Below are 25,061 nucleotides of genomic sequence, written 5' to 3' on the forward strand. Positions count from 1 at the left end.
GAGACCAGTAAGAACGACCTGATCGCCACTCACTAAGCTAGGCTAGCTGGGACCAACACGCATAAAACTAAAACTTAAACTACTATAAAGCGTAGTAAAAGCAAACAAAACAGAGCCCAAGGCATCACAACGCCAAACTAAAGCTGGCTAACGTGGAATTAGTGAAATAAAACTAAGTGAACGTAAAATAAAAAGGGCAGAAATGCACACAAAATGGCGGCCAAAAGCTGGTTGGACTCGGAGCGCCCCGCTCCCTCATCGCCATAAAAAAGTAAAATAACCACTCCGCGAAGGGATCAAAAGCAGTTACAGCTAAATCAAACTGTGAAAGAGAAGGTTACTCAACTTTGATGACTAAAGGGAAGCCATTATGCAAGGAAAAACTCCAAAAAGCTGAGAAAAGGCGCTCTTGACAAAGAAATGAATGCGTATGTAAGCTGCAAAAATTGGAATGAGTTTATCAGAGACAAGTAGTACTATGAAGGGAGAGGATATGTAATGGCTCCTCACCTATCCTCCTCCTTAGATTCCTAGACTGGGTCAAGTCTGTTAGGGGTGCAGATATCTATGGTTATCTACAGATACGTCCCTGATTATACACGATATCTTAGGATAGTCGTTCTGGGGGTTAGAACCCCGTGATACCTGACTGTAATATTCTTGTAATATCACTCACAGAAATATTATACAGTAGGAAGCTGCCCGAAGGAACTTCCATCAGGACAACATGGCTTGAGCCCAAAAAAGTGATTTCCACATAAAAGGTGACTCATAATGCAGAAAAATCTTGGTACGAAAGCCACTCCAGAACCAATTAATTTCATATTGGGAGGCATTACTGTATCATTGTTATTATAAGCTACGAAAGAATATAGCTCATTGTTGTACAGTATGTCATACAATTTCCACTCAGGGAATTTCCACTAAAAAAATCTCCTCTCCTTAATATTAGCCCCTCCTCAATATTAGCCCCTCCTCCACCTGCCTTTAGCCAAGCCAACCAACAGTGTCTTGGGGATTCAAGCCTTTATTTCTGAATATATAAGAGCTATTTTAGTCTTTTTTGTTACCATACAATAATCACACCACTAGCCAATGGTGACATTCCCTGAGGTATTACTCAAACACTCTCTGATGGTCCCAGCTAAGGCGTGTCATCCTACCACTAGTCAATATACAGTACTTGCAATTCTAGTACTTATTCATGATTATGTAAGGTCTTATTTTATTGTTTTTCTATGTTGTCATGTCATTGTGTTCAAACCAATGAGAATCCCTCTCTACCTCTTGACTTTATATAAGTCCCACCCATGCGACAAAAACTTAACAGTAATACAAATTGTTAACAGAAGACGAGATTAATCTTTTTTCTTATTTTATTCTTATTTTCTCAACTATCATTTCTACAAAATAATATCTTCACGTCTTATATATTTCATATTAGTATTGCTTATTGTTTTCACGAGTAAAAGTTAGCCTATTGTCATTATTTCCATTTATTGCCATTCTGCGCAGTATTTATCATGTTCTTAAATGTGCAGTCTCTGTCCAAGTTCATGAAATACCCAAAACAGGAATGATTCAGTTCATAGTGAGTTAGCGACAGTCACATGCAAGGTGAAATGACAGACGAATGAACAAACCTTATGTTTAATGAACTAAGTTCATCTCTCTCTCTCTCTCTCTCTCTCTCTCTCTCTCTCTCTCTCTCTCTCTCTCTCTCTCTCTCTCTCTCTCTCAGAAATATGTATCTCTTGTTATCAGTTTTTGTTTAATGTATATATACCTCATGAATTATACATTATAGAATACTTCCTGTGTCAAAGGAAATAAATGGATATGTTCATTATATTTCTGTACAGTATAAGGTAAAGTCCATTATTACTGTCGAAGTAGTTTTTTATATTTCAATGGCTACCTTACAAATAATAATAATGATAATAATATAAATAATAATTATTATGGTATAACATAGCCACTTCCATGAATATAAATTTTTTTTCTACACAAAATCACAGTGCTTTACTATTATTTAGAGATAATTACATAAAACAAATTATTAAAAAATTATTCTATAATCACTTCACAATGAATGGAAAAATATTTCATTTGTTTAGAGTGAAATACAATGGAGAAGAAAGCAAACTTTTGTAAATTTATTCTGTAATCAGCAGTAAAACAAACATGGGAATGTAGCTCATAATAGAGTCAGTGAGCAAAAATATAAAGGCAATCTATGATACAATACTGTATTTTTAATTACTTTAGTAAATAATCTGGATCTAACCATAGTTTAAATAATTTATCAAAGTAAGATAAAGTAATCTAACCCCTTAACTTTATTGCATTACTTGTATCTGAATCCATCCCTCTCTTTCCTTCAATTAAGCCCCACCTCCCAACAGTGTGAGGAGTCAGCAATGCAATATGAACATCAGGGCAGAATCATAGAAATAAATAGAATTTTGATAAAATTTCTTATTTCTATACTCACTTGATGTTCATATACTGTATATGACCACCCTTCTCCCCACTGACTCATCGTATCAAGAGCATTGATAATACAGTATTGACTTTTAAACAGCAGACAAGACTAATTAGGCCAGCAGCCTGGGACTTTTACCACTTACTTATAGAATGCTCTATTTTTTTTTATAAGGGCATGTATTTGTTGAAGTAAAAGAAAATGAGGAGATTAAATTTTTGTGTAATTTTATAGTTAAGTGTAGTTTAAACCAGGCATCTGGAGAAGAAGCAATATGAACTTCATGTGAGTATAAAAATAAGAATTTTATTATTAAAATTCTATTTTTCTCCCTAAAGTGGTTCATATTTTGGTTGTGAATAGGATTAATTGCTAAAGTTGGTACTAGGTCTTATAACTACACTATAGATTTACTTTCTAGGGGTACCCAAGTACTGATTTCAAGCCAATTCCTCTAACAATCTTAAAATTGTTGCCAAGGAATTTCTTTATCATTGGTAGAACATCCGGATTCCAATCTGATAAATGCTCTGGCAGAGTTGCCAGCAAATTCTAGGAGGAAGACTCGCTTTCATCACATTTGGGAGGGTCTTTGTCCTGATCCGTGGGTGCTAGCTGTTGTAAGGAGGTTACTAGATTCCTTTAGACTCCAAGCCTTCCTTGTCCAGGAACCAATTACATTTCCAAGTTATCTAACAGATACAGCAAAGGCACAGATTTTGAAACTAAAATTATGAAACTTTTGGATTAAAGTTATGGGATTTCCTAGTTCCCTAAATTGAATATCAGTTCAGATGTCTCACCCCTCAAAAAGCTTTTAGTTCTCACAAACTATTCCATGGAAACTTCCTTAACAGTTCTGGAGTCCAAAAAGAAGGAAGATTAGATGTTTTAAATATACCTTTCATAGGTATCTTTTCACATATTCATCTTGATTCAGAAACTACCATAATAGATGTTTTAAAGATACCTTTCATAGGTATCTTTTCACATTCATCTCGATTCAGAAAATACCCTAATTTCACAAAGTCAAAGGTCTACCAATTCAAGTGCCTATGTTTTGGTCTCAGGACGGTCTCAAGTGTTCACGTTATATATTTACATACATGTATGTATGTATGTGTGTATATGTATATACATAAATTGGGAAAGGGTTTGAGACACTATAAACTATATTTTTTAAGTTACTTTACTTTTGAGATTCAAGCTGGTAAATACAGTAACGTATATATTTTTTACTATATTATTTAATTATTTATTTTCATTTTTGAAGGTGTTGGTGGGCAAGTGGATTTTATCAGAGGAGCTGCAGTCTGCAGGGATGGCTTGGGTAAGCCCATCCTAGCCATGCCTTCTGTGACGTCTCGTGGAGAATCTAAAATCGTTCCCTTCCTAAAGAAAGGTAAAATAGGTCTTAGAACTAAAATTTTGCATAAGTCTGTTATAGATATTGGAACTGTAAAACATTGTAGTATGTGGACTATCAGAATGCCTAAGGTGGATACAGAAAAAGTAAAAAAAAGTCTGGTGCAGTCTGAAAACATCACTATATTTGTTCCTACATATACACAAACCTTTCGTACTTCAAAATAGGAGATGTTTTCAGCGCAAGTCGGAACGGCTGTTAATTTGTTAATGACTTGGTTAACGATGAGGTGTGGGGGAGAAGCCCCAGCCATCTGCCTATCACAGACAAGCCACTTTTATCTTTGAGCTCAACAAGTACATCTATTGCTGTCCAAACCATTACTGGCATAGATTGATTTCTTGGACTATCTACTTTTGTGTATCTGCTGGGACTGTGGACGCTCCCAATGGAAAGAACTAAGTTTGCTGATGTGTTTAGGTTTCTGGGTGAGCAAGATAAGATGTGTGGTAGATTTCTGGGCTCAACCTGTGCCACTCCGTGAAATGCTCCTTTAGCATCATTTCTAAGGTATATAACTGCTGTATATTACCAGAGAAAAAAGTTTCATAGGAATGCCAGGGATGAACCCAGCTCGCTCACCTAAACTAGGTGTCGGTATATAGTAACTGGGGCGTGAAAACCACTATCAGAGGTCTCATGCCATTTAGATCTCCCCCCTTCAAATATCCCCGATACTACGAGGTGCCGTTCTACATCCACCACTGACCACTACTACCACTATCTCCACCCACGCCAACTACTACACTCCTTTCATAGCATCTTCGGTGTTTACCCGTGCGTTCCTTTGCTTGTGTTTTTGGTTCTTTTGAGTGCTTTTTTGCACGAGATGCTGGACGTTCAAGCTTCCTCATCCAAGTTAAGTACTAGAAGTATGAATTTTGAGTTTCTGGAGGTAGCGATGCTTTTATTTTCTTTGTTATTAGTGTCGAGTTTTCTCGGGTTGGAGGTTCCGCGCCACGGCAGCCATGCTTGGTTTCGCTACCTCCGCATCTTCTTCTTGACATTTTGCAATTGGTCCCCCATACTAATTGTAACTCGTTTTGAACCTTATCGCGCTTGCTCAATACCGATTCACATTACGCGATACTTTTATTCAGCTTTAATCGCTATTTCATTAATATTGGAACGTATATTTTAGGTTATGGGCTTGCTTGCTACCCTTCTAGGCCGAGTACCTTGAAGGCATATTCGTCACCGTGTCATGGTGTCTTATTATGCTAGGATTGTTTGCTCTTATTCATTCCTACCACCTTTAGATAAGAGTTAGGTCCTGTTTTTTGTTGGAGAGGGGACTCCAGGTTAGCAGTTTATTATTTTACGTACTTTTATCCTACCGATCGGCATCTTACCCGATCGAGCCTGGTGGGCTAGGTCTACTTTCCTCATTCATGTTGTTCTGATGTTCTCCTGCGTCCCTCTCTTACTGCTTTATTTTAGCTTTATTTAGCTTTATTTTGCATGCCACATAACCTAGTTCTATATTATTTGTTTTGGTCATTTAACCAGTTAGTTATGATCATTCTACTCATGTTGGTATAGCGTGGATCTGTTTTGGTAGGTTGGTACTCCTGTCCGCTCTCAGACCCACGTGATCACCTCGAACCCCTCCATTGGCTTGTTCTCGCTATCTTTCCCCCCTTGTGGAGCATTCCCCCCCATACCCTCATCCCTCTCCCGGGATACCTCATGTCTCATTGAGACTTCGGAGATCAGATGTTTGTTTTTGGTCCAGTATGCTCACCTCCCTCATCCCCCCCCCCCCCCCCCCCGGATACTTCATGGCCCCCTCCCTTAGAGTTTAGCCGAGAACAGCTGTTGGGGTCTTAGTCGAGTACAGTACGCTCGTTTTCCATGCTTTGTCGTAGCCGTGCTCTCCCCGGCCGCTCTGATTGGCCCTCGGGTGGCCGGGAAGATTACAGGTTGCGTGTTAGGTTTTCTCCAGCGTGATTCCCTCGTTATGTAACGTATCATGATTTTAAGTTGCCTACTACTACGTAGGCTATTTATCAGTTTGAATCACGGAAGAGCCTTCTTTTGTTTGATTTGTTATTTTATTGTCACGATTCGGTTGGGTCCTTGTGGCTTGCGGGGGTCATAGCAATCCCCCCTCCCTCCCTTCCCGACTCCCCTACCCCGGTAGGCATGTTATGACCCCCCGGTCTAACTCAGTTGACTACCCGGAGCCAACAGGAGGAATGTTAATTACAACAGTTTTATTTTTATATACATCCCGGCACTTACGGGATAGTATATTATTATTATTATTATTACTATCCAAGCTACAACCCTAATTGGAAAAGCAAGATGCTATAAGCCCAGGGGCTCCAATAGGGAAAAATAGCCCAGTGAGGAAAGGAAATAAGGAAATAAATAACTGAAGAGAACAAATTAACAATAAATCATTCTAAAAAAAGTAATGTCAAAAGAGATATATCATATATAAACTATTAACAACGTCAACAACAAAAATGTCATATATAAACTATAAAAAGACTCATGTCCGTCTGGTCAACAAAAAAGCATTTGCTCCAACTTTGAACTTTTGAAGTTCTACTGATTCAACTACCCGATTAGGAAGATCATTCCACAACTTGGTAACAGCTGGAATAAAACATCTAGAGTACTGCGTAGTATTGAGTCTTATAATGGAGAAGGCCTGGCTATTAGAATTAACTGCCAGCCTAGTATTACGAACAGGATAGAATTGTCCAGGGAGATCTGAATGTAAAGGATGGTCAGAGTTATGAAAAATCTTATGCAACATGCATAATGAACTAATTGATCGAAGGTGCCAGAGATTAATATCTAGATCAGGAATAAGAAATTTAATAGACCGTAAGTTTCTGTCCAACAAATTAAGATGAGAATCAGCAGCTGAAGACCAGACAGGAGAACAATACTCAAAACAAGGTAGAATAAAAGAATTAAAACACTTCTTCAGAATAGATTGATCACCGAATATCTTAAAAGACTTTCTCAATAAGCCAATTTTTTGTGCAATTGAAGAAGACACAGACCTTATATGTTTCTCAAAAGTAAATTTGCTGTCGAGAATCACGCCTAAAATTTTGAAAGAGTCATACAAATTTAAAGAAACATTATCAATACTGAGATCCGGATGTTGAGGAGCCACCGTCCTTGACCTACTTACAATCATACTTTGAGTTTTGTTAGGATTCAACTTCATACCCCATAATTTGCACCATGCACTAATTTTAGCTAAATCTCTATTAAGGGATTCACCAACCCCAGATCTACATTCAGGGGATGGAATTGATGCAAAGAGAGTAGCATCATCTGCATATGCAACAAGCTTATTTTCTAGGCCAAACCACATGTCATGTGTATATAGTATGAAAAGTAATGGGCCAAGAACACTACCCTGTGGAACACCGGATATCACATTCCTATACTCACTATGGTGCCCATCAACAACAACTCTTTGAGATCTACTACTTAAAAAATCAATAATAATGCTAAGAAACGACCCACCCACTCCCAACTGTTTCAGTTTGAAAACAAGGGCCTCATGATTAACACGGTCAAAGGCAGCACTAAAATCAAGGCCAATCATACGAACTTCCCGACCACAATCAAGGGATTTCTGTACTGCATTGGAGATTGTAAGAAGGGCATCACATGCTCCAAGGCCTTTCCGAAAACCAAATTGCAAACTAGGGAATAGATGATTACCTTCAGCAAACCTATTAAGACGTTTTGCCAGAAGACGTTCAAAAACTTTAGATAATATGGGAGTTATGGAAATTGGGCGGTAATCAGTGGAACTTGAGCTACCACAAACACATTTACATAGAGGAGTAACATTACCAATTCTCCAACAAGTGCTAAAAGCTCCTCTTCTTGCTAACTTGCGTAAAATAACAGATAACTTTGGAGCTAAGAAATCTGCTGTCTTTATAAAAAACAAAGGAAAAATACCATTAGGGTCTACACCTCCATAAGCATCAAGGTCCATCAACAGAGCTTTAATCTCACGAGATCGAAAAGCTAAACTAGTTAGTTTAGCCTCAGGAAAACAGGAATGAGGAAGTTCAAGTTTTTCATTACTCTGTTTACTGTCAAAAACATCAGCCAAAAGGGTTGCCTTTTCCTTTGGACAGTGAGTGACTGAGCCATCTGGTTTAAGTAAAGGAGGAACTGTTGCATCTACACCAAAGAGTGCAGATTTAAGGGTAGACCACCATTTATGTTCCTGAGTTGTACCAGAAAGGGTTTCTTGTATGGTTAAATTGTACTCCTTTTCAGTTGAGGCATAAACTCTCTGAGCAAAAGCTCGAAGCTGAGTATAGTTGTTCCAGGTCAAATCTGATCTGTTACCCTTCCAAAGGTGATAGGCCTCCTGCTTCTCCAAATAAGCACGTCTACAATCATCATTGAACCACGGTTTGTCCTTCATTCGGTACCTTAGCACACGAGAAGGGATACGCCTATCAATTATGTTGACTAGATTCTCATTCAAAGGGACAACAGGATCTACACTATTATATAATTGTGACCAATTCAAGCACAAAAGATCATGCAAAATCCCATTCCAGTCTGCTTGGGATTTCATATAAATTTTACAAGAATATGATATATCAGGGACAGGCTGCTCAGTCTTCACTAATAATGAAATCAAAGCATGATCAGAAGTCCCGACTGGAGAACCAACCTTACTAGTTATAACGCCAGGGGAGTCAGTGTATACGAGGTCCAAGCAATTACCAGACCTGTGAGTAGCTTCATTTATGATTTGCTCACAGCCTGATTCTGAGGCAAAGTCTAAAGCTCTTAAGCCATGGCGATCGGTAGGAGAGATAGAACTCAACCACTCCCTATGGTGAGCATTAAAATCACCAACAAAGACAAACGAAGCCTTTCTATCATCTTCTTGTATCTTAGCCATAATGGTAAGTAGACAATCAAAGATAGAATCATCCATGTCTGGATTCCGGTAGATTGAACACAAATAAAAGTTGTTATACCTGCCACAAACTTTTATTACCTGAATCTCATGACATCCACATTGATAGCAGGACTTATGAGAAGCAGGGTACTCGGTCCTAATATACACCGCCATTCCCCTGGCCCTAGGAATGGAATCACGTTTCAGCATTATTGGCTTCTTAAAACCAGTTATAAGGAGCTCAGATGAGTGCCTCATATTAGAAACCAAAGTTTCTGAGCACAAAAGAATATCATACTGTCTGGACGCAACTGTAAGGTCTCGGATATTTGCATGAAGACCACGAATATTGCAATACAGAAGACGACATTGACGAAATCTAGGACGTACTGGTCCCGGATTTTGCTCAATGTCTCCAGACAGCATAAGAATTAATAGAAATAAAAAAGAGACATCATACTTAAAAACTAGATTAACAAGAATTAAAACAAAAACAATATGTACAGAATAATAATAAAAGTGATTGATGATATCCATAGACTATAGTAAAAAGTCGGAAAAACTGGTCAACATGGAGGAGCCGATACACCATGCAAGGCTAAATACCCTCCAGGATAGCCACTTCAACTGAAGGGAGGACAGTAAGGATGGTTTTGAGAAGAAAAAATCAGAAAAAGGAAAAGACAACCTCTTGATAAACCACCAGGCATCCATGGCCCATCTATTAAGCCTGCCCAACACACCATTTCAAAAAAACAAGAGGAAGAAAAAAAAATAAGATAGAATAGTGTGCCCGAGTGTACCCTCAAGCAAGAGAACTCTAACCCAAGACAGTGGAAGACCATGGTACAGAGGCTATGGCACTACCCAAGACTAGAGGACAATGGTTTAATTTTGGAGTGTCCTTCTCCTAGAAGAGCTGCTTACCATAGCTAAAGAGTCTCTTCTACCCTTACCAAGAGGAAAGTACACTGAACAAATTGCAGTGCAGTAAATTAACCCCTTGGTGAAGAAGTGTTAAGTATCTCATTGTTGTCAGATGTATGAGGAAAGACGAGAATATGTAAAGAATAGGCCAGACTATTCCGTGTAAGTGTAGGCAAAGAAAAAATAAGCCGTGACTAGAGAGAGGGGTCCAATGCAATACTGTCTGGCCAGTCAAAGGATCCAATACCTCTCTAGTGGTAGTATCTCAACGGGCGGCTGGTGCCCTGGCCAACCTACTACCTCCAGTATGACAATATTAATATCATTGGATGATCATAATTAAATACAGAATTGTTTATATTGGTATCAATTAGTTTTATACATAGTATATTACCCCGGTATTCTACTCCGGTTAATTTCAAGTACCCGGAGCCTCCGGTGATCCCCTCGGGATACTTACGTACCATGGGATACTCGTGTATCTTTTTTCTTACAGATGGTCCGGTGTCAGATGACAGCCTGTGGGGCTGTTTTGCAGCAGGCATGTGGACAAGGGGTCTGCTGGTCCCATGCCCCGTGCGCTGTTCAAGTGGGCGACCTTCTGGTGTGGCACCCGGACAACTGCGAGGTCTGCTACAGTCTGGTATCCGTGCTCACCGCTGATTCGGTAGGTGTTCCCGTCGATCTGCACTATATTTTAACTTTGGATATAATCTGACTTAGATTTTTTCCTTGTTAAACTCCTTTGTAATATATCCGGTTGAGTTAAGATAATTAATTTTGGTTTATATATATACAATTTTGCGACGGGTTGACCTGGAATATTAGTAACGGAATTTTCTCTTTCAGAGTTCGCAGTCTTCCAAGAGTTCCGCCCTGTCGACCCTCAAGATCTGGGTCGGCGGGTTCGCCTGGAACGTCAAGGCTAAGCAGCCTTATGTGCTCTCGGAAGAGATGTGCACCCTTATCTACCCAAATGCCAAGATGGCAGCGGCGGTCCCCAAAGAAGTGGCGGACCCCATCATCGCCACTATTAGTGAAGCCTTGCTCCTGTCAGAGGACCAAGAAGGACTGGGGGAGACGGTCTTGGAGGACGTTGCGGCCATGAACTTGGATCTAGAGCCCATGGCTTTGGACGAACCAGATCTAGGTAGGGAGGTAAGTAAGGCAGGTGGTACACGGTCTAAGATCCCTATCCTTAGCCCGTCTTTATCTACTTCTTCTGTTTCTTCCTTCCAGGGGTTTACTGGGAAGCACATGGCTGGGGTCAGGCCACGCCCAGTAGTCCCTAAAGTTAAACAAATCAGAAAGACCCTAACGAAGACTCCCAGGTCTTCCAAGTTACCCAAACCAGCCAAGCCTTCATCTTCTAGGATACCTAAAGATTCAGCTGTAGCTACTTCTTCCTCCTTTGGGTCGAGAGCGAAGAGCTGCTCGAAATCTAAGACCCCGGAAGCCTCCTTCGACCCGGCGGCCTTTTCGAGCCAATTGATGGAGCAAATTGGTTCCCTTATGGGCACCCTCACACAGAGAATACAAAACCAGGAGAGTCTCATGGAGAATCTCCTGCGTTCCGGGCTGCCTCAGCAGCAGCAATACGTCATCCCGGACGCCTCTAAACTCCCGGAATTTGTTAAGAACAATCCGTGGCGGATGGCTTTACATTCTCCCTTCAAAGATGGCATGCTAACCATCGAAGGGTGTGGCACCCGACCAGTAGAAGACTTTGAATTCTACCCACCGGGTCTCCAGTTCCCCTTCCCTGGATTTGCGCGCTTAACTGAAGAAGCGCTCTTAAGGTTGGATAAGGTTCCGAAGGAGACTGTAATATACCCCAAGGAACAGGCACAGTCTGCCTGGGTCCGGACTCTAAACGAGTGGGAGTGTGTTAACACCATGTTAACACCTCATAAGAGCTCGTATACGATGTTCGTGGTAGAGGAGCAAACTCCAACGCCTTGTACCACGAAGATGATGGATCTGGCACATCAGGCTGTAAACGAAGACAAACCGTTGCCACAATTACGGGAAACGGATCTGACTTCCCTCCTGTTCCTAGGAGATCACGATTGCTGGACTAACGCCCCAGCAACGTTTATGGCAGGAAAGTTGAGCGCTGACTGTCCGTCTACACAGTTCAGCGAGCGGCTACCCAGACTTCCAGATTCCTTGATACGACTCGAGTTCGAGGCCCGTACGCGTCTGAGTAGGTCCATCAACTCGGCTACGATGGCGGAAATGTCCTCTTTAGTTTACGAAGAGGAACCCCTTTTCAAAATCTTGACAAAGTCGTTGCTTCAGACATTGCTGTCCGACGCATACGACTTCATTCTGGCCAGACGTAGATGTCGGAAGCACGTCTTGGCTGAAGCGTCTATCAGACATGAGCCTAAGAACCTCATCAAAGCCCCAATCTGGGGTCCGGACTTGTTCCCTTAGGACATGGGGAACAACGTCCTTAGCGAGGCTGCGAGGGTTAACCAGAGCTTCAAGGTACGGTGGGGTCTCACACCCAAGCGTAAGTTCGAGCCATCCAGTAACCAATCTATAGGCAGGAAGAGACTGAGGCCTTTTCAGTCATTCCAAAGCCAACAGTCCCAACAAGTGGTCCAGACCATCCCGGTAGCACAAGGGAGTCGACCCTCAACATCGAAAGCGCAACCCCAACAGCAATACGTGTTGGTCCCTCAAGCTCAGGTTGCATCTACCTCCTACGCAACTTCCCCAGCCTTTAACCCTACCTTTGATACACAAGGCGTGTTCCATAGTTACAACAAGCACGCCAAAGGTAGTGGGGCGAGAGGGACCTTTCGCAACAGAGGCAGCGGAAGTGTCTACTCTAGAGGCAGAGAATTCCGCGAAGCCCGGGGAGGTAAATCCACTGCAAACCATTGAGAATCCTCAGGTAGGGGGAAGGTTGTACCTCTTTTGGAACCGTTGGACATTCAGCAATTGGGCTTTCAGCATAATTTCCAAAGGTCTGGGGTGGAGTTGGATAGAAGGGCCTCCTCCACCAACCAGTTTTCATCAACATCCAACGAAAGAATTAGTCCTGTATGCAGAAGATCTGTTACAAAAGAATGCAATAAAGGAGGTAAAACATTTGAAATTTCAAGGTCGCTTGTTCAGCGTGCCAGAGAAAGACTCAGACAAGCGAAGGGTAATCTTGGACCTGTCTCATCTGAATTCTTACATTCAATGCGACAAGTTCCATATGCTAACCGTCTCTCAGGTGCGGACCTTACTTCCCCGTGGGGCCGTCACCACCTCTATAGATCTTACAGACGCTTACTATCACGTTCCGATAGCTGGGTACTTTCGTCCGTTTCTAGGTTTCAAGTTAGGCAACCAAACATATGCATTCAAAGTAATGCCATTCGGACTCAACATAGCACCCAGGATATTCACCAAACTAGCAGAAACAGTAATCCAATTATTACGAACCCAAGGAATCCAAATAGTAGCTTACCTAGACGACTGGCTCATTTGGTCAAACAGCGTTGAAACTTGCCTCACGGCAACAAACAAAGTGTTAAAGTTCCTACAACAGTTGGGTTTTCAGATCAACTTCGAGAAATCACGTTTAGTCCCGGAGACGAAGTTTCAATGGCTAGGGATACAATGTATCCCAGTAAGCAAGAGGAAAGAAATAGCAAAGAATACAAAAAGTTTTCTCAAGGACAAATTGACGTCCAGGAGAAATCAAGAGAGAATCCTGGGTGCCCTCCAGTTTGCCTCAATAACAGACGTAGTTCTGAAGGCCAGACTGAAAGATATAAATCGAGTATGGCATTCCAAAGCAAACAAGAAATATCAAGAAAAAATAGCTCGAATCTCACCAATTCTGAGGAAGAGACTTCAGCCATGGACAAAAGCCAATAATCTAGCAAAATCTGTTCCGTTAAAATTTCCACCTCCAAAACTGGTCGTTCACACAGACGCCTCTTTAACCGGCTGGGGAGGGTACTCCCAGTACAAGAAAGTCCAGGGACTATGGTCGATAACATTTCGCCAACTTCATATCAGTGTCTTAGAAGCCATGGCAGTATTATTGACTCTAAAGAAGCTTGCTCTAGCCAAGAAGCAACATATCAGATTGGTGCTAGACAGCGCAGTTATAGTCCACTGCATAAACAGAGGAGGTTCCAAGTCAGGTCACATAAACCATGTGATGACAGCAATATTCTCCATGGCAGCATTGAACCATTGGCATCTGTCAGCGGTTCATCTAGCGGGAATACGGAATGTAGTGGCAGACGCACTTTCGAGGACAACTCTGCTGGAGTCGGAGTGGTCGCTGGACCTAAAGTCATTCAAATGGATTTTATCTCAGGTTCCGGGTCTCCAAGTAGACCTGTTTGCAACAGAGTCCAACCACAAACTAAAGTGTTATGTAGCCCCCAACCTGGACCCTCGGGCTTATGCCACAGACGCAATGTCATTGGACTGGAATGATTGGGAGAGAATTTACCTATTCCCACCAATAAATCTGTTAATGAAGGTTCTAGACAAACTCAAGAACTTTCAGAGGCCAAGTGGCTCTAGTAGCCCCCAATTGGCCCAAGAGCAACTGGTTTCCCCTACTGGTGGAACTGGGTCTCCATCCTCAACAGATTCCCAATCCAATACTAACACAAGTAGTACAAACTCGCAGTGTGTTAGCTTCCTCAAGAATTCAGTGCCCTAACTTTATGGACTTTATGAAATTTGCAGCTCAAAGAGATGCAGATATTGATCCTCAGAATACCCTATTTTTGGAATCAGATAAAAGGGAATCCACCCTTCGACAGTATGATTCAGCTGTTAAGAAACTTGCAAAGTTTTTAAGGTACTCAAAGGCTGAGACGATGACTATGAATCTGACAGTCTCCTTTTTTAGAACTCTATTTGAATCAGGCCTGGCGGCTAGTACTATTACCACAATTAAATCAGCCTTGAAGAAGATTTTCCAAATTGGATTTAATATTGACCTTACAGATTCCTACTTCTCATCCATCCCGAGAGCCTGTGCTAGATTGAAACCATCAACTCGTCCTAGCTCAGTTTCCTGGTTTCTCAATGATGTACTTAAATTGGCTTCTGACACTCCTAACGAGTCTTGTAATTATATCCCATTATTAAGGAAAACCTTGTTCTTAATGAGCCTAGTATCTGGCGCCAGAATTTCAGAACTTTCAGCTTTGTCTAGAGATCCAGGTCATATTGAATTTCTCTCGTCAGGGGAAATACTAATTTCTCCAGACAAAAGATTCTTAGCAAAGAATGAGGACCCTCAGAACAGATGGTCCCCCTGGAAGATTGTTCCACTTCCGCAGGACCTATCTCTGTGTCCAGTAAACACTCTGAAAGCATATTTGAATAGAACTTCCAATAAGTCCTCAGGGCCCTTATTTATTAGAGAGAATGGAGGAACCATTACCCTGAAAGGAATCAGACAGCAGATTCTGTATTTCATTAAACAGGCTAACCCGGAATCATTCCCACATGTTCACGATATACGAGCTGTAGCTACATCTATTAATTACTTTCACCGTATGAATTTTGATGAACTTACAAAATATACAGGCTGGAAGTCCCCAGCAGTTTTTAAATGCCACTATTTAAAACCTTTGGAAGCCCTAAAATTTGCAACAGTGGCAGCAGGGAATGTGGTTTCTCCTGAAAGTCATGATCCATAACCATTAAGTCTTGTTCTACCCTTCTCTTTCCCCCTACCTGCCTTACTTATTGTCCCTACTATAGTTTTGTTTTGTTTTTCACCTGGGCTGCATTCTTACGGTGCACTCTTATGTTTATCAAGTCTGTAAATAGTTTTAGTCTTCCATAGATTGGAATGATTGTTGTAATTACCTTCAAGATTGTAAATAGTTATTTAATCTTACAGTTTTTTGGGCATTGTATTGCACTTTCCTCCTTTTACTTCCATAGTTTGGAATGTTTGTTGCAATTACTCGACTTACCCTTCTATCCTTTATGATAAGGAATTAGACAACTCATTTGAATACTTTGTATTTTATATTTACTATTTGTATTAAATCATGTTTTTTGATATTTTGACTTTAATTTACTTTCCTTCTCAGGTGTTGGTTCCAAGCTTTGGGACCATTTCTCTTGTACTATTTCACGGAGCGGCACAGGTTGAGCCCAGAAAAGGGATTTTGACGAAGGAAAAATCTATTTCTGGGCGAGAGACCTGTGCCGCCCAGTGAACCCACCCTCTGCTTCCCTCCCAGAATGGGCCCAAGCTTGGGTGCTATGAGGAGTGACGTAGTTGGCGTGGGTGGAGATAGTGGTAGTAGCGGTCAGTGGTGGATGTAGAACGGCACCTCGTAGTAACAGGGATATTTGAAGGGGAGATATCTAAATGGCACGAGACCTCTGATAGTGGTTTTCACGCCCCAGTTACTATATACCGACACCTAGTTTAGGTGAGCGAGCTAGGCTCATCCCTGGCATTCCTATGCAACTTTTTTCTCTGGTAATATATAGCAGTTATATACCTTAGAAATGATGCTAAAGGAGCATTTCACTGGGCGGCTCAGGTCTCTCGTCCAGAAATAGATTTTTCCTTCGTCAAAATCCCTTTTATGAGTAAGTCTGCTGTAGATCCCCATTTACTTTCTTATTTTTGTAGAGTCCATGATTGTTTGCAAACATATCTCTGACATGTGCAAGTCATTTCCTTCGGTGCAGTCAAGAGTGTTTCCTAAGAAGGGTCCACTGAATGTTTCTCCATTGGTTTTGGGTACTTTCAAGCTGGTGCCAAAACTTGTGTAGCGTCTCCTTCTTCAAGGCTATTGACCTCCTGCTACTCCTATGGGAACTATCAAAGTTTTCAGTGCTACCTCAGGACATGGTTTAGGACATGTGGTATCTCCCTCTCACCTCGTGGGTAATACACCAGCAGTTTCTCGATGCTCAGCTGTTGCTGTGCAGACCAAGGGCAACAACTTTGACCTGAAGAAGCTGTAGCCTTATTTTTAAGTATTGCAGGAGCTCTTGGTTACAGCAAAGTCACCCCATGTACTCTGTGTGCAGTGTCTGTAATGATACTGTACCATGTGCTCCCCTAGAGTCAGTAACTCCCAGTGTTGCGGTTCCTCCTAAGAAGCTCATGTGACTTCTTCCATCATAGGAGCTTCACTGGTTGCTGTTAATGTTACCTAGAATCTTCTGCGATTCGCAGAAGGTACTTGAAAGTCTGGAAAGGGAAAGAAGCAAGTTTGTTTGTCCTCTTCATCTACCAGCTCCTCTTCTGTGTATTCCACCTCTTACCCTTCACCTTCTGATTCTGGCACTTCTTTGAAGAGAAAAACAAAAAGAAATAAGAAATTAAAGAGGAAGGCTGATCACAAGAAGTCCTATGGGGGATCAAGCGATTAATCTTTTATGCCAAGAGCGAGAGACTGGGGGATCATCTGGTAGCAGAACCTTTGTGGATCGGTGTTCTGGAATACAAGATTGGTGTGTCTCCTGCTCTATAAAGCACGTGAATGAGCTTGTGCGGGACCTAACATTTGCTCTGTCAGCCAAGTGATTAGGGAACTTGAGTATCCGCCTTCACTTTTTTTTCCTGAATGGTAGATGTACGCGTTAGTCTGTTCTTGTGATAATTTTGTACCCTGGAAAGAGATGATAGTACTATTCGGTCACGCTACACTTTCATATGGACACACAGCTGGGAACAAGGTCCTGGAATGGTCGGTCACCAATCTGTTCATGCTCCAAACTCATGAACAAAGATCAGGGCTGTGCACATGAACATGATCACTTAAGAAGGGTATGAGGTACCACTACAGTCACTGGCTCAGTCGGTAGTGCTAAAGACCGCTCCATTTCTGATTCGAACTGTGACAGAGCATTGGTTCCCTTTTGTCAGAACTTCCTGCCAGCCCCCCATACAGGGTAAATGATCAGATCAGCATATTTGGGCATTTGTTCTTGTAAAGTAATATCGTGCCTCGCACTTGCTCAACAGGGGACGTTGTACCTGACAGAATATAGTGCCCCCTTCACCTTAACCGATTGATCAATTAGTGTGCTTTTTTCAAGTGCAGATGATATAGTTATCAACCACAGAGTCAATAGCAAAGTTTTGGAATGTTATGCTGTTTGGTGGGAATGTGGTGACCATCCTGGCTCACCAGTCAACCAACAAGTGGGCAAATGGGTGCTGAAGAGATGAGATGCAGAGGTATCTCAATTTTCTTGGCAAGTTGGATTAGAGGTGTCCCAAAGCATTGGTGTTGGGATCCACATCAATCTTTCTGAAAAGTGACGTTAAGGTAGTTGTGGCGAGTGGGGGATTACTATGCATGACACACTTATCCACCACACATGACACTTTTATCTAGCACATGGTACACTTCAAAGGTTCAGTGATGAAAAAGGATCGGCCCTTCTTGAAGCCCTGACTGGGACCTCCACCTGTCCTCCAAGAAATGACTGGACTCTGTGCTGTCTTTTCATGGCCCCCCCAATCTAGCCAGTTCAGTTAGGGATAGCGGCACATTAATCATGGCAGTCCCCTGCTCCAGGTCCTGCAAGTGGGATAAAGCCCGTCATGTCATTGGGCAATTTGGTAGTGGCAAGTGAGAGCTGTGGGTAGCAACTGTCCTTGGGGACGGTTACTTTGCTACCCCTTGAAGACCTTCGGCTCCTAATCCCTATCTTTAATGGTAGTTTCAGTCTAGATTGACTCACTGGGTCCTGGCGAGATAAGACCCTTTGAGTCCACCTCTACCGAACCTGAGGAGTCATCTTCTTCAGGGTCTCAAAACTCATCAGGGAACTGAATAAGTTACGGGATGCTCTGAAAACCCCCTTTTCTGGAAGGCAGACTTTCATTAATTCCTTCAAGAAGCAAGAAGACATGAAAGACTATTCAGAAATTGGAAACTCAAGTCTCTGCAATCAAAGACTTTCTGTAAGCTGCTCGCTCCTCTCAGTTAATTCCCCGTTTTTTCAAAACGGAATTCTATAGACCTTAGACACTGGAGGAGTATTCTCAACTCCAGGGAAGTTAGAAAAAAGCCTCGCACAAGAAGTTAGTTTTCTTGGCCTCGGAGGCCATGAACATGAAGGCAGCAGCAATGTCAGCTTTGCAAGCTTCCTCTTGGATCAACCACTAGTCTGGTATGCTCTCATATTTTGCATTACCTCAGAATCTTGCGGATCCTAAGATATGCAAGCAATATGAGGAGCTCATCTTTTCAGGTGCTATGTCGGTGAAGTTTTTGGTACACCAGTTTGCATACCAGTGGAGTAACTGGGCACTAAAATGACAGGAGGCAGTGGGCAACACATTCATCAGACATATGGTCTTGAAAGACGAGAGGGTGAGTCAAGCTTCCTTCTTCAGGAGAGCTGCCACCTTCAACCAACCTCCTACAATGCTTGCTAAATGCAAGAAGTCTTCTCAAAGGCAGCTGCCTAACACACACACACACACACACACACACACACACACAGAGAGAGAGAGAGAGAGAGAGAGAGAGAGAGAGAGAGAGAGAGAGAGAGAGAGAGAGAGAGAGAGAGGGGGGGGAATGAGGACAAGGCATGGGAGGACATCATTAAGCGTGGCAATCTCCCATATCACCCATCTTTGGGAGATGCCTGTCAAGTTGGTGGACGAGGTGGCAATTCCACAAATCAGAACCTTGGATGGTAGAGATTCTTCACATTGGTTACCATCTGTTCACCAACTTTCTCTCTTCTCACTCCAGCACTGATGAGCCGCTCATGTTCAAGAAGATTCGTCGAAGACCTCTTTCAGGAGGTCAAGATGATGTTAGACAACAAAGTGGTTGAGGAGGTCGATAGTACATCTCCGGGTTTCTAAAGCAACCTGTTCCTTGTACAGAAGTTGTCAGGAGGTTGAAGACCAGTCATCGATCTGTCCCATCTGAATGATTTTGTTCTGCAAACAGAGTTCAAGATGGAGATTCCAACATAGTCTTCCAAATAATAAGATAGAACGTCTTTTTGCTATCCATAGAAGTCGTTTTGTCTTATTGCTTGGAAGACCATGTTGGGATCTCCATCTTAAACTTTGTTTGCAGAACAAAGTCGTTCAGAAGGGACAGGACGATTACTGGTCTCCAACCTTCTCAACCACTTTTTTATCTAACAACTACTTCCAAATCTCAGTTCAGCAGAACTCAAGGAAATACAGTGCCTTCGATTTGTCCTGGCAATGAGAAAGTTTCAGTTTCCACAGTCGCTCAAGTGTTCACACTGATTTCATCTTGGGCTCACGTGATGGAAATGAGACTTCTCTGACACCTCGAAGATTGGCTGTTACCAGATTCTTCTACTCCACAGGACCTCATTGACTTTAGTTGGGATCTGGAGATCCGGATAAATCTTAAGAAGTTCATTATTACCCCACATCAGACCCTTTCTACTTGGGAATGAGTATAGACACGGTGTAGGGAAAAGTGTTTCTGTTCCCATTACAGAACAGGCTACAAAGGTTGAAAAAGATCACATCATCCTTTTTGACATGGGAATCCCTCATAGCCAAGCACTGGCAGAGGCTGCTTGGACATCTGTCTTCCCTAGAATGTCTCGTCCTTCAGGAGGTTACCTTTGGTCTTTGCAGCGGACTCTTGAAACTAGTTGGCGACAGAGGTCCGACCTCCAAATGTGCTTGTCAGAGTGCTGGAGAGAAACTGTTAGAGGAAGTCTCCCTTACAGGTTCTTCCAAGAACTTATCCTTTTTTCAGTTTCACCCAAATTAGGGTGGGTAGTGTACATTCTAACTTGCGCCACTTCAGGTCTGTGGACAGAGGAAGTAGACAGTAGACAAATGGTTCCATATAAACATGTTAAAACTGAAGGTGGCATACCTGGCTTTAAGCCTTTTCCCAGACATAGCAAGGTTACTCAGTACTGTTGATAAGCAACAACACTATTGTAGTGCCTTATGCAAACAAGCAGGGTGGGGGGTTAGTCTTTAGAACACTTTCTACCAGTTGGTGTTGAACATGCACTCATGGTCAGAGGACAACAACATAGTAACCTTGTCGGCATGTTTTATACCAGGAAAACGCAACGTGATTGATTACAATCCTAATCGTCGCAATCAGATTGCGGGCTCAGAATGGTTTTTGAATCCTCTATTGGCGAGAGAAATTTAGACTTTGTCAGGTTTCCTGATAATAGCGACAGTTTGTTTGCCACTCCCCTAAACAACAAACTGACTCTATTCCTGTCACTCAAACAATAAACTGACAGTTGTTGCTTACCAGTGCTGAACAAAAAAGCAGTACTGGAGGATGCATTCCAACATCCGTGGGATGGTGAATAGCCTCAACATCTATGCCTTACCACCATTCAGTCGCGTAAGGAAGGTGATCAGCAGAGCCATCATCACGCCCAATCTCCAAATGACACTGATAGCATCGGAATAGCCACATGCACAGTAGTTCCTGGACCTTTAAGTCTCCTAAAAGAAGTTCCAATAGAGCTCCTGACTTAGTACGACCTCTTATGTCAGCTACCTAGGCTCTGGTGTGGCTACCAAAACACTTATTATCAAGCTAGTTCTCTGGTCCAAGGAATTCCTTACGCTCCAGCCGATGGAGCAAGATCCTGACAAACACACACCCGCTCTGTTGACAACGGCGCCTCTATGTGCCTGAGGAGGTACATCCGTCTTCTCTTTTCGTCAATGCGGCAGTGGGCTAGAGAGCACTGCAATAAGTGAGGGCAGTGCGAGAAAGCAGAGCAGGTATGAAAACCTGGAAATTATAAATTGGCAGGAGGAGGCTGAGAGTGTATTTGTGTGAGAAAGGCGACTCTGAAGAGGCTAACTGTTGAGAGATTGTTTGTAGAAAAAAACGGATTTTGAGCGAAGAGAAAAATCTATTTTGGGGTGAGATAGCCATGTCATCCTGATGGAAGGTTCCTTCAGTAGCTTCCTAAAGGTACATATGACTACAGTAGATATTCCCAGAGAATTAAACTAAAGGTTTCACAGAATACTAACTTCTGGCGCGAGTACCCTTATGGTTTCCCTTTAGGATATTGTTTAATAACAGGGGACGTATACTTGACACGCCACATAGCTATCTGCACCCCACATAGCGTTTACGCTTCGAGGAGGAAGTTGGTGGCAAGATATGGGAGGAGCCGTTACAACGTTCTCCTCCTCCGATACTGTTATGGTACTTGGATGACGTCATAACCGCCCGCGTCCTCATTCTTTCTGGCGTCAAGGCCAGCCCCCATGATACAGTAAGATTGGGAGGGCTGCCAAGGCCCGAATAGAGAAAAGGGTGGGTCCATTAGGACGACATGGCTATCTCACCCAAAAATAGATTTTTCGCTTCACTCAAAATCCGTTTTTTGGGCTCAGGCCATGTCGTCTTGATGGAAGTGTACCAGAGAATTAATGTATCGTGGATTTTTCCCTTAGTAGTGCCTTAGACTTCCATACAATATTCCTTTGGTCTAATGATCCCAGAGACCTTGTGACATAAGCATGTACTATGTTACTGCTTCCTGCCCCCCCGGCAGGTATGAGTCCTATTGGACTTATGGAAAGTCTCGAAGTTACTTGATAAAGAAATTCACCCAGCATCAGGAAGTACCTGCCGGCCCCAGAGCGAGGTAGAAGGTAATGTAAGTATAACGTGTTGGAACAAATTACCTTAGTCTAGATGAGTTTGTTTAAATAGATGAACCACAGTATTTCATTGTTCAGATAATTGTATACAGTATGGAGGGATATTAAAAACTCTCAAACAGTATTTTATTAAAATATTAGGGCGAAATAAGACGCACGAGTACAGCGAATTCTTTTATTTGGGCATAAATAAGAATTAGCATACATAAAATAAATATATGTTAGATGTAATGGAATGCAAAATAGTTACATAGACTTGGGACATTAATAGAAATAGATGTGGTATCTGAAAAGGAAAACTTGCCATCAAACACGTTAATTCCATAGGAATTATAAGTCTTTCTAGAATGTCTTATATACACTTCGTGTTTAGAACACGTGGCACAAGTGTTTTAGTCTGTGTGACTTCACCTTAGTAGAAGAACAGTCCGTAGTGTCACTCGGTGGCACTATTTTCACTATGTTGCGCACTAGGGTCAACACAGACACCCTTAGAGTTAGAGTTCCATATAACTCACTGTTCATCGCAGCACTAAACAGCAGGTTTTAACACACTACCTGCAGCTACCACGAAGCGTTTCAACTCTTACACCTGCTTCGCATAGCGTTTGAAGAACACTCTTGAAGCTTTCCAGCCCGTGAATGATCGAAGACTTTCGAAGTCCATCGACTGGAAGAAATTCAGGGAAGAGGCGACTTTCCTGGGATCGTGACCTGCGGGTGTACTGTCAGGATCCGCTCTGTGAATAAAATAGGTGATCTTTGCCATTAGTTGTTTAAGTGACAAGTCAGAACCCAATGTTCCTCCTTTAAAAAGCTGTCCTTCACCTAAGTCCGAAGTTCTTCGAAGATAGACCTTTAGGCTCTCCACTGGGCACAGGGAGATATCTTCCTTCAGAGGAGAGATTCTCCAGGGACCCCACCTTTTGGTGGGCAGCTCATTCTTAGCGAGAAATGTTGGGTCAGGAAAGAGGGTGAGCTTGCCTGTTTCTGCGAACTGGATCTGGCCTTCTTCCCTTGATAATGCCACAATTTCACTGACTCTGGCCAGGCTAGAGCAAATAAGAAAATCACTTTTTGAGTCAAATCTTTTAGAGGGCAAGTTTCATTGTCCAAACTTGAGGCAAAATGGAGCACCCTGTCAAGAGACCAGGAGATGGATCTCGGAGGGGGTGCGGGTCGGAGTCTACCACATGCCTTCAGCAAATTGTTAAAAAGGTCACTAGACAGGTCTATCTGGAAGGCATATAGTAAGGGTCTTGTCAGGGCCAATTTGCAGGTGGAAATCGTGTTGGCTGCCAAGCCTTGTCCATGAAGGTGAATGAAGAAGGACAAACAGAAATCCATTGATATTTCCGTAGGATTTCTGGCCTTGACAAAGGCCACCCATTTCTTCCAAGATGACTCATTGCCTTCTGGTAGATTTTGTTTTATATTCCTCTAAGAAGTATAAGCTTTCCTTTGAGATCTCAAACCTCTTCTTGACGGCTAGGGAAATCATGATATGAAGGTCTCGGGTTTTCTTTGATGAAGCGAAGACAGTCGACTTCTGAACTTGTTGGGTTAGAACTGGGTCCGGCAGGGGAATTAGCTTGGGTTGTAACTCCAGGATCAATGGGAACCAGTTGCTCCGGGGCCACTAGAGCCGCTATTCCTGTGAAGGATCTCAGCTTGGTGAGGAGCTTTAGCAGAAGGTTGAGTGGTCCATCTGTTCCAATCCAGGGACATGGCATCCACCGCTTCCGCTCTGGGGTCCTCGTATGGGGCCATGTTGCGAGGAAGTTTCTTGTTGTCGCTTGTTGCGAAGAGGTCGATCTGCAGTTCTGGGACTTCTTGGGAGATGAAGGAGAAAGAGTCTGCGTCTAGGGACCATTCTGACTCTATCGGGGCTGTCCTGGATAGAGCATCCCCCGTCACGTTGCAGAATCCTTGTAGGTGAACTGCTGAGAGGTGCCATCTTTTCTTCTCCGCCAGGCGGAAGATGGGCAGCAACACTTGGTTGAGTTGGGGCGATCTTGAGCCCTGACGGTTGAGACATCTGACCACGACGTCGCTGTCCAGGGTCAGTCGAATGTGGACTGACAGACGTGGGGACAGCCTCTTCAGGGTGAGAAGGACTGCCATGGCCTCCAAGATGTGGATGTGAAACGTCTTGAATAGGGGAGACCATGTTCCTTGAACTTGACGTTGATGGGAGTGACCCCCCCATCCTTCTAGCGATGCGTCCGTATGGATAACGACCGAGGGAGACGGAAATTGAAGAGGTACCATCTTTTCAGATTTTTTGCCTCCGACCACGGCTTGAGAAATGATCGTAGCAGGGTCGGCAGAGGTCTCTTTAGATCTCTTCGAGCGTTTGATGCGTATCTTCTCCAGACTCCCGATGCATCTTTTAGCTGTGCTCTTAGCACTGGATCTGTCACTGAAGCAAACTGAAGGGAGCCGAGCACCCGTTCCTGTTGTCGTCTTGAAATCCGTTTGGATTTGAGAAGTCTCTTGACAGATCTTGCTATTTCCTTCCTCTTCTTTAGTGGAATGGAAAGACGGTGTGACTGAAGGTCCCAATGGATACCTAGCCATTGGAACTTCTGAGCTGGAGAAAGTCGAGACTTTTTGGTGTTGATCTTGAAGCCCAAATGTTCCAAGAATTGGATCACCTTTGTGGAAGCTTGCAGGCATTCTT

At 42.7% G+C, this 25,061-nt stretch overlaps 1 protein-coding gene across 1 annotated transcript in view; it reads left to right on the top strand.

Moving 5' to 3' along the window:
* LOC137644463 (4-hydroxybutyrate coenzyme A transferase) overlaps nucleotides 1–25,061 on the top strand; it is a 321,602-nt gene that overhangs the window by 251,894 nt on the left and 44,647 nt on the right. Inside the window, 1 exon segment of the mRNA XM_068377442.1 lies at nucleotides 3,759–3,887. Within this exon segment, the coding sequence (XP_068233543.1) occupies nucleotides 3,759–3,887 (129 nt within the window).

This window comes from Palaemon carinicauda, chromosome 1 (genome assembly GCF_036898095.1).
Source record: "Palaemon carinicauda isolate YSFRI2023 chromosome 1, ASM3689809v2, whole genome shotgun sequence".
Classification (NCBI taxonomy): Eukaryota; Metazoa; Arthropoda; class Malacostraca; order Decapoda; family Palaemonidae; genus Palaemon; species Palaemon carinicauda.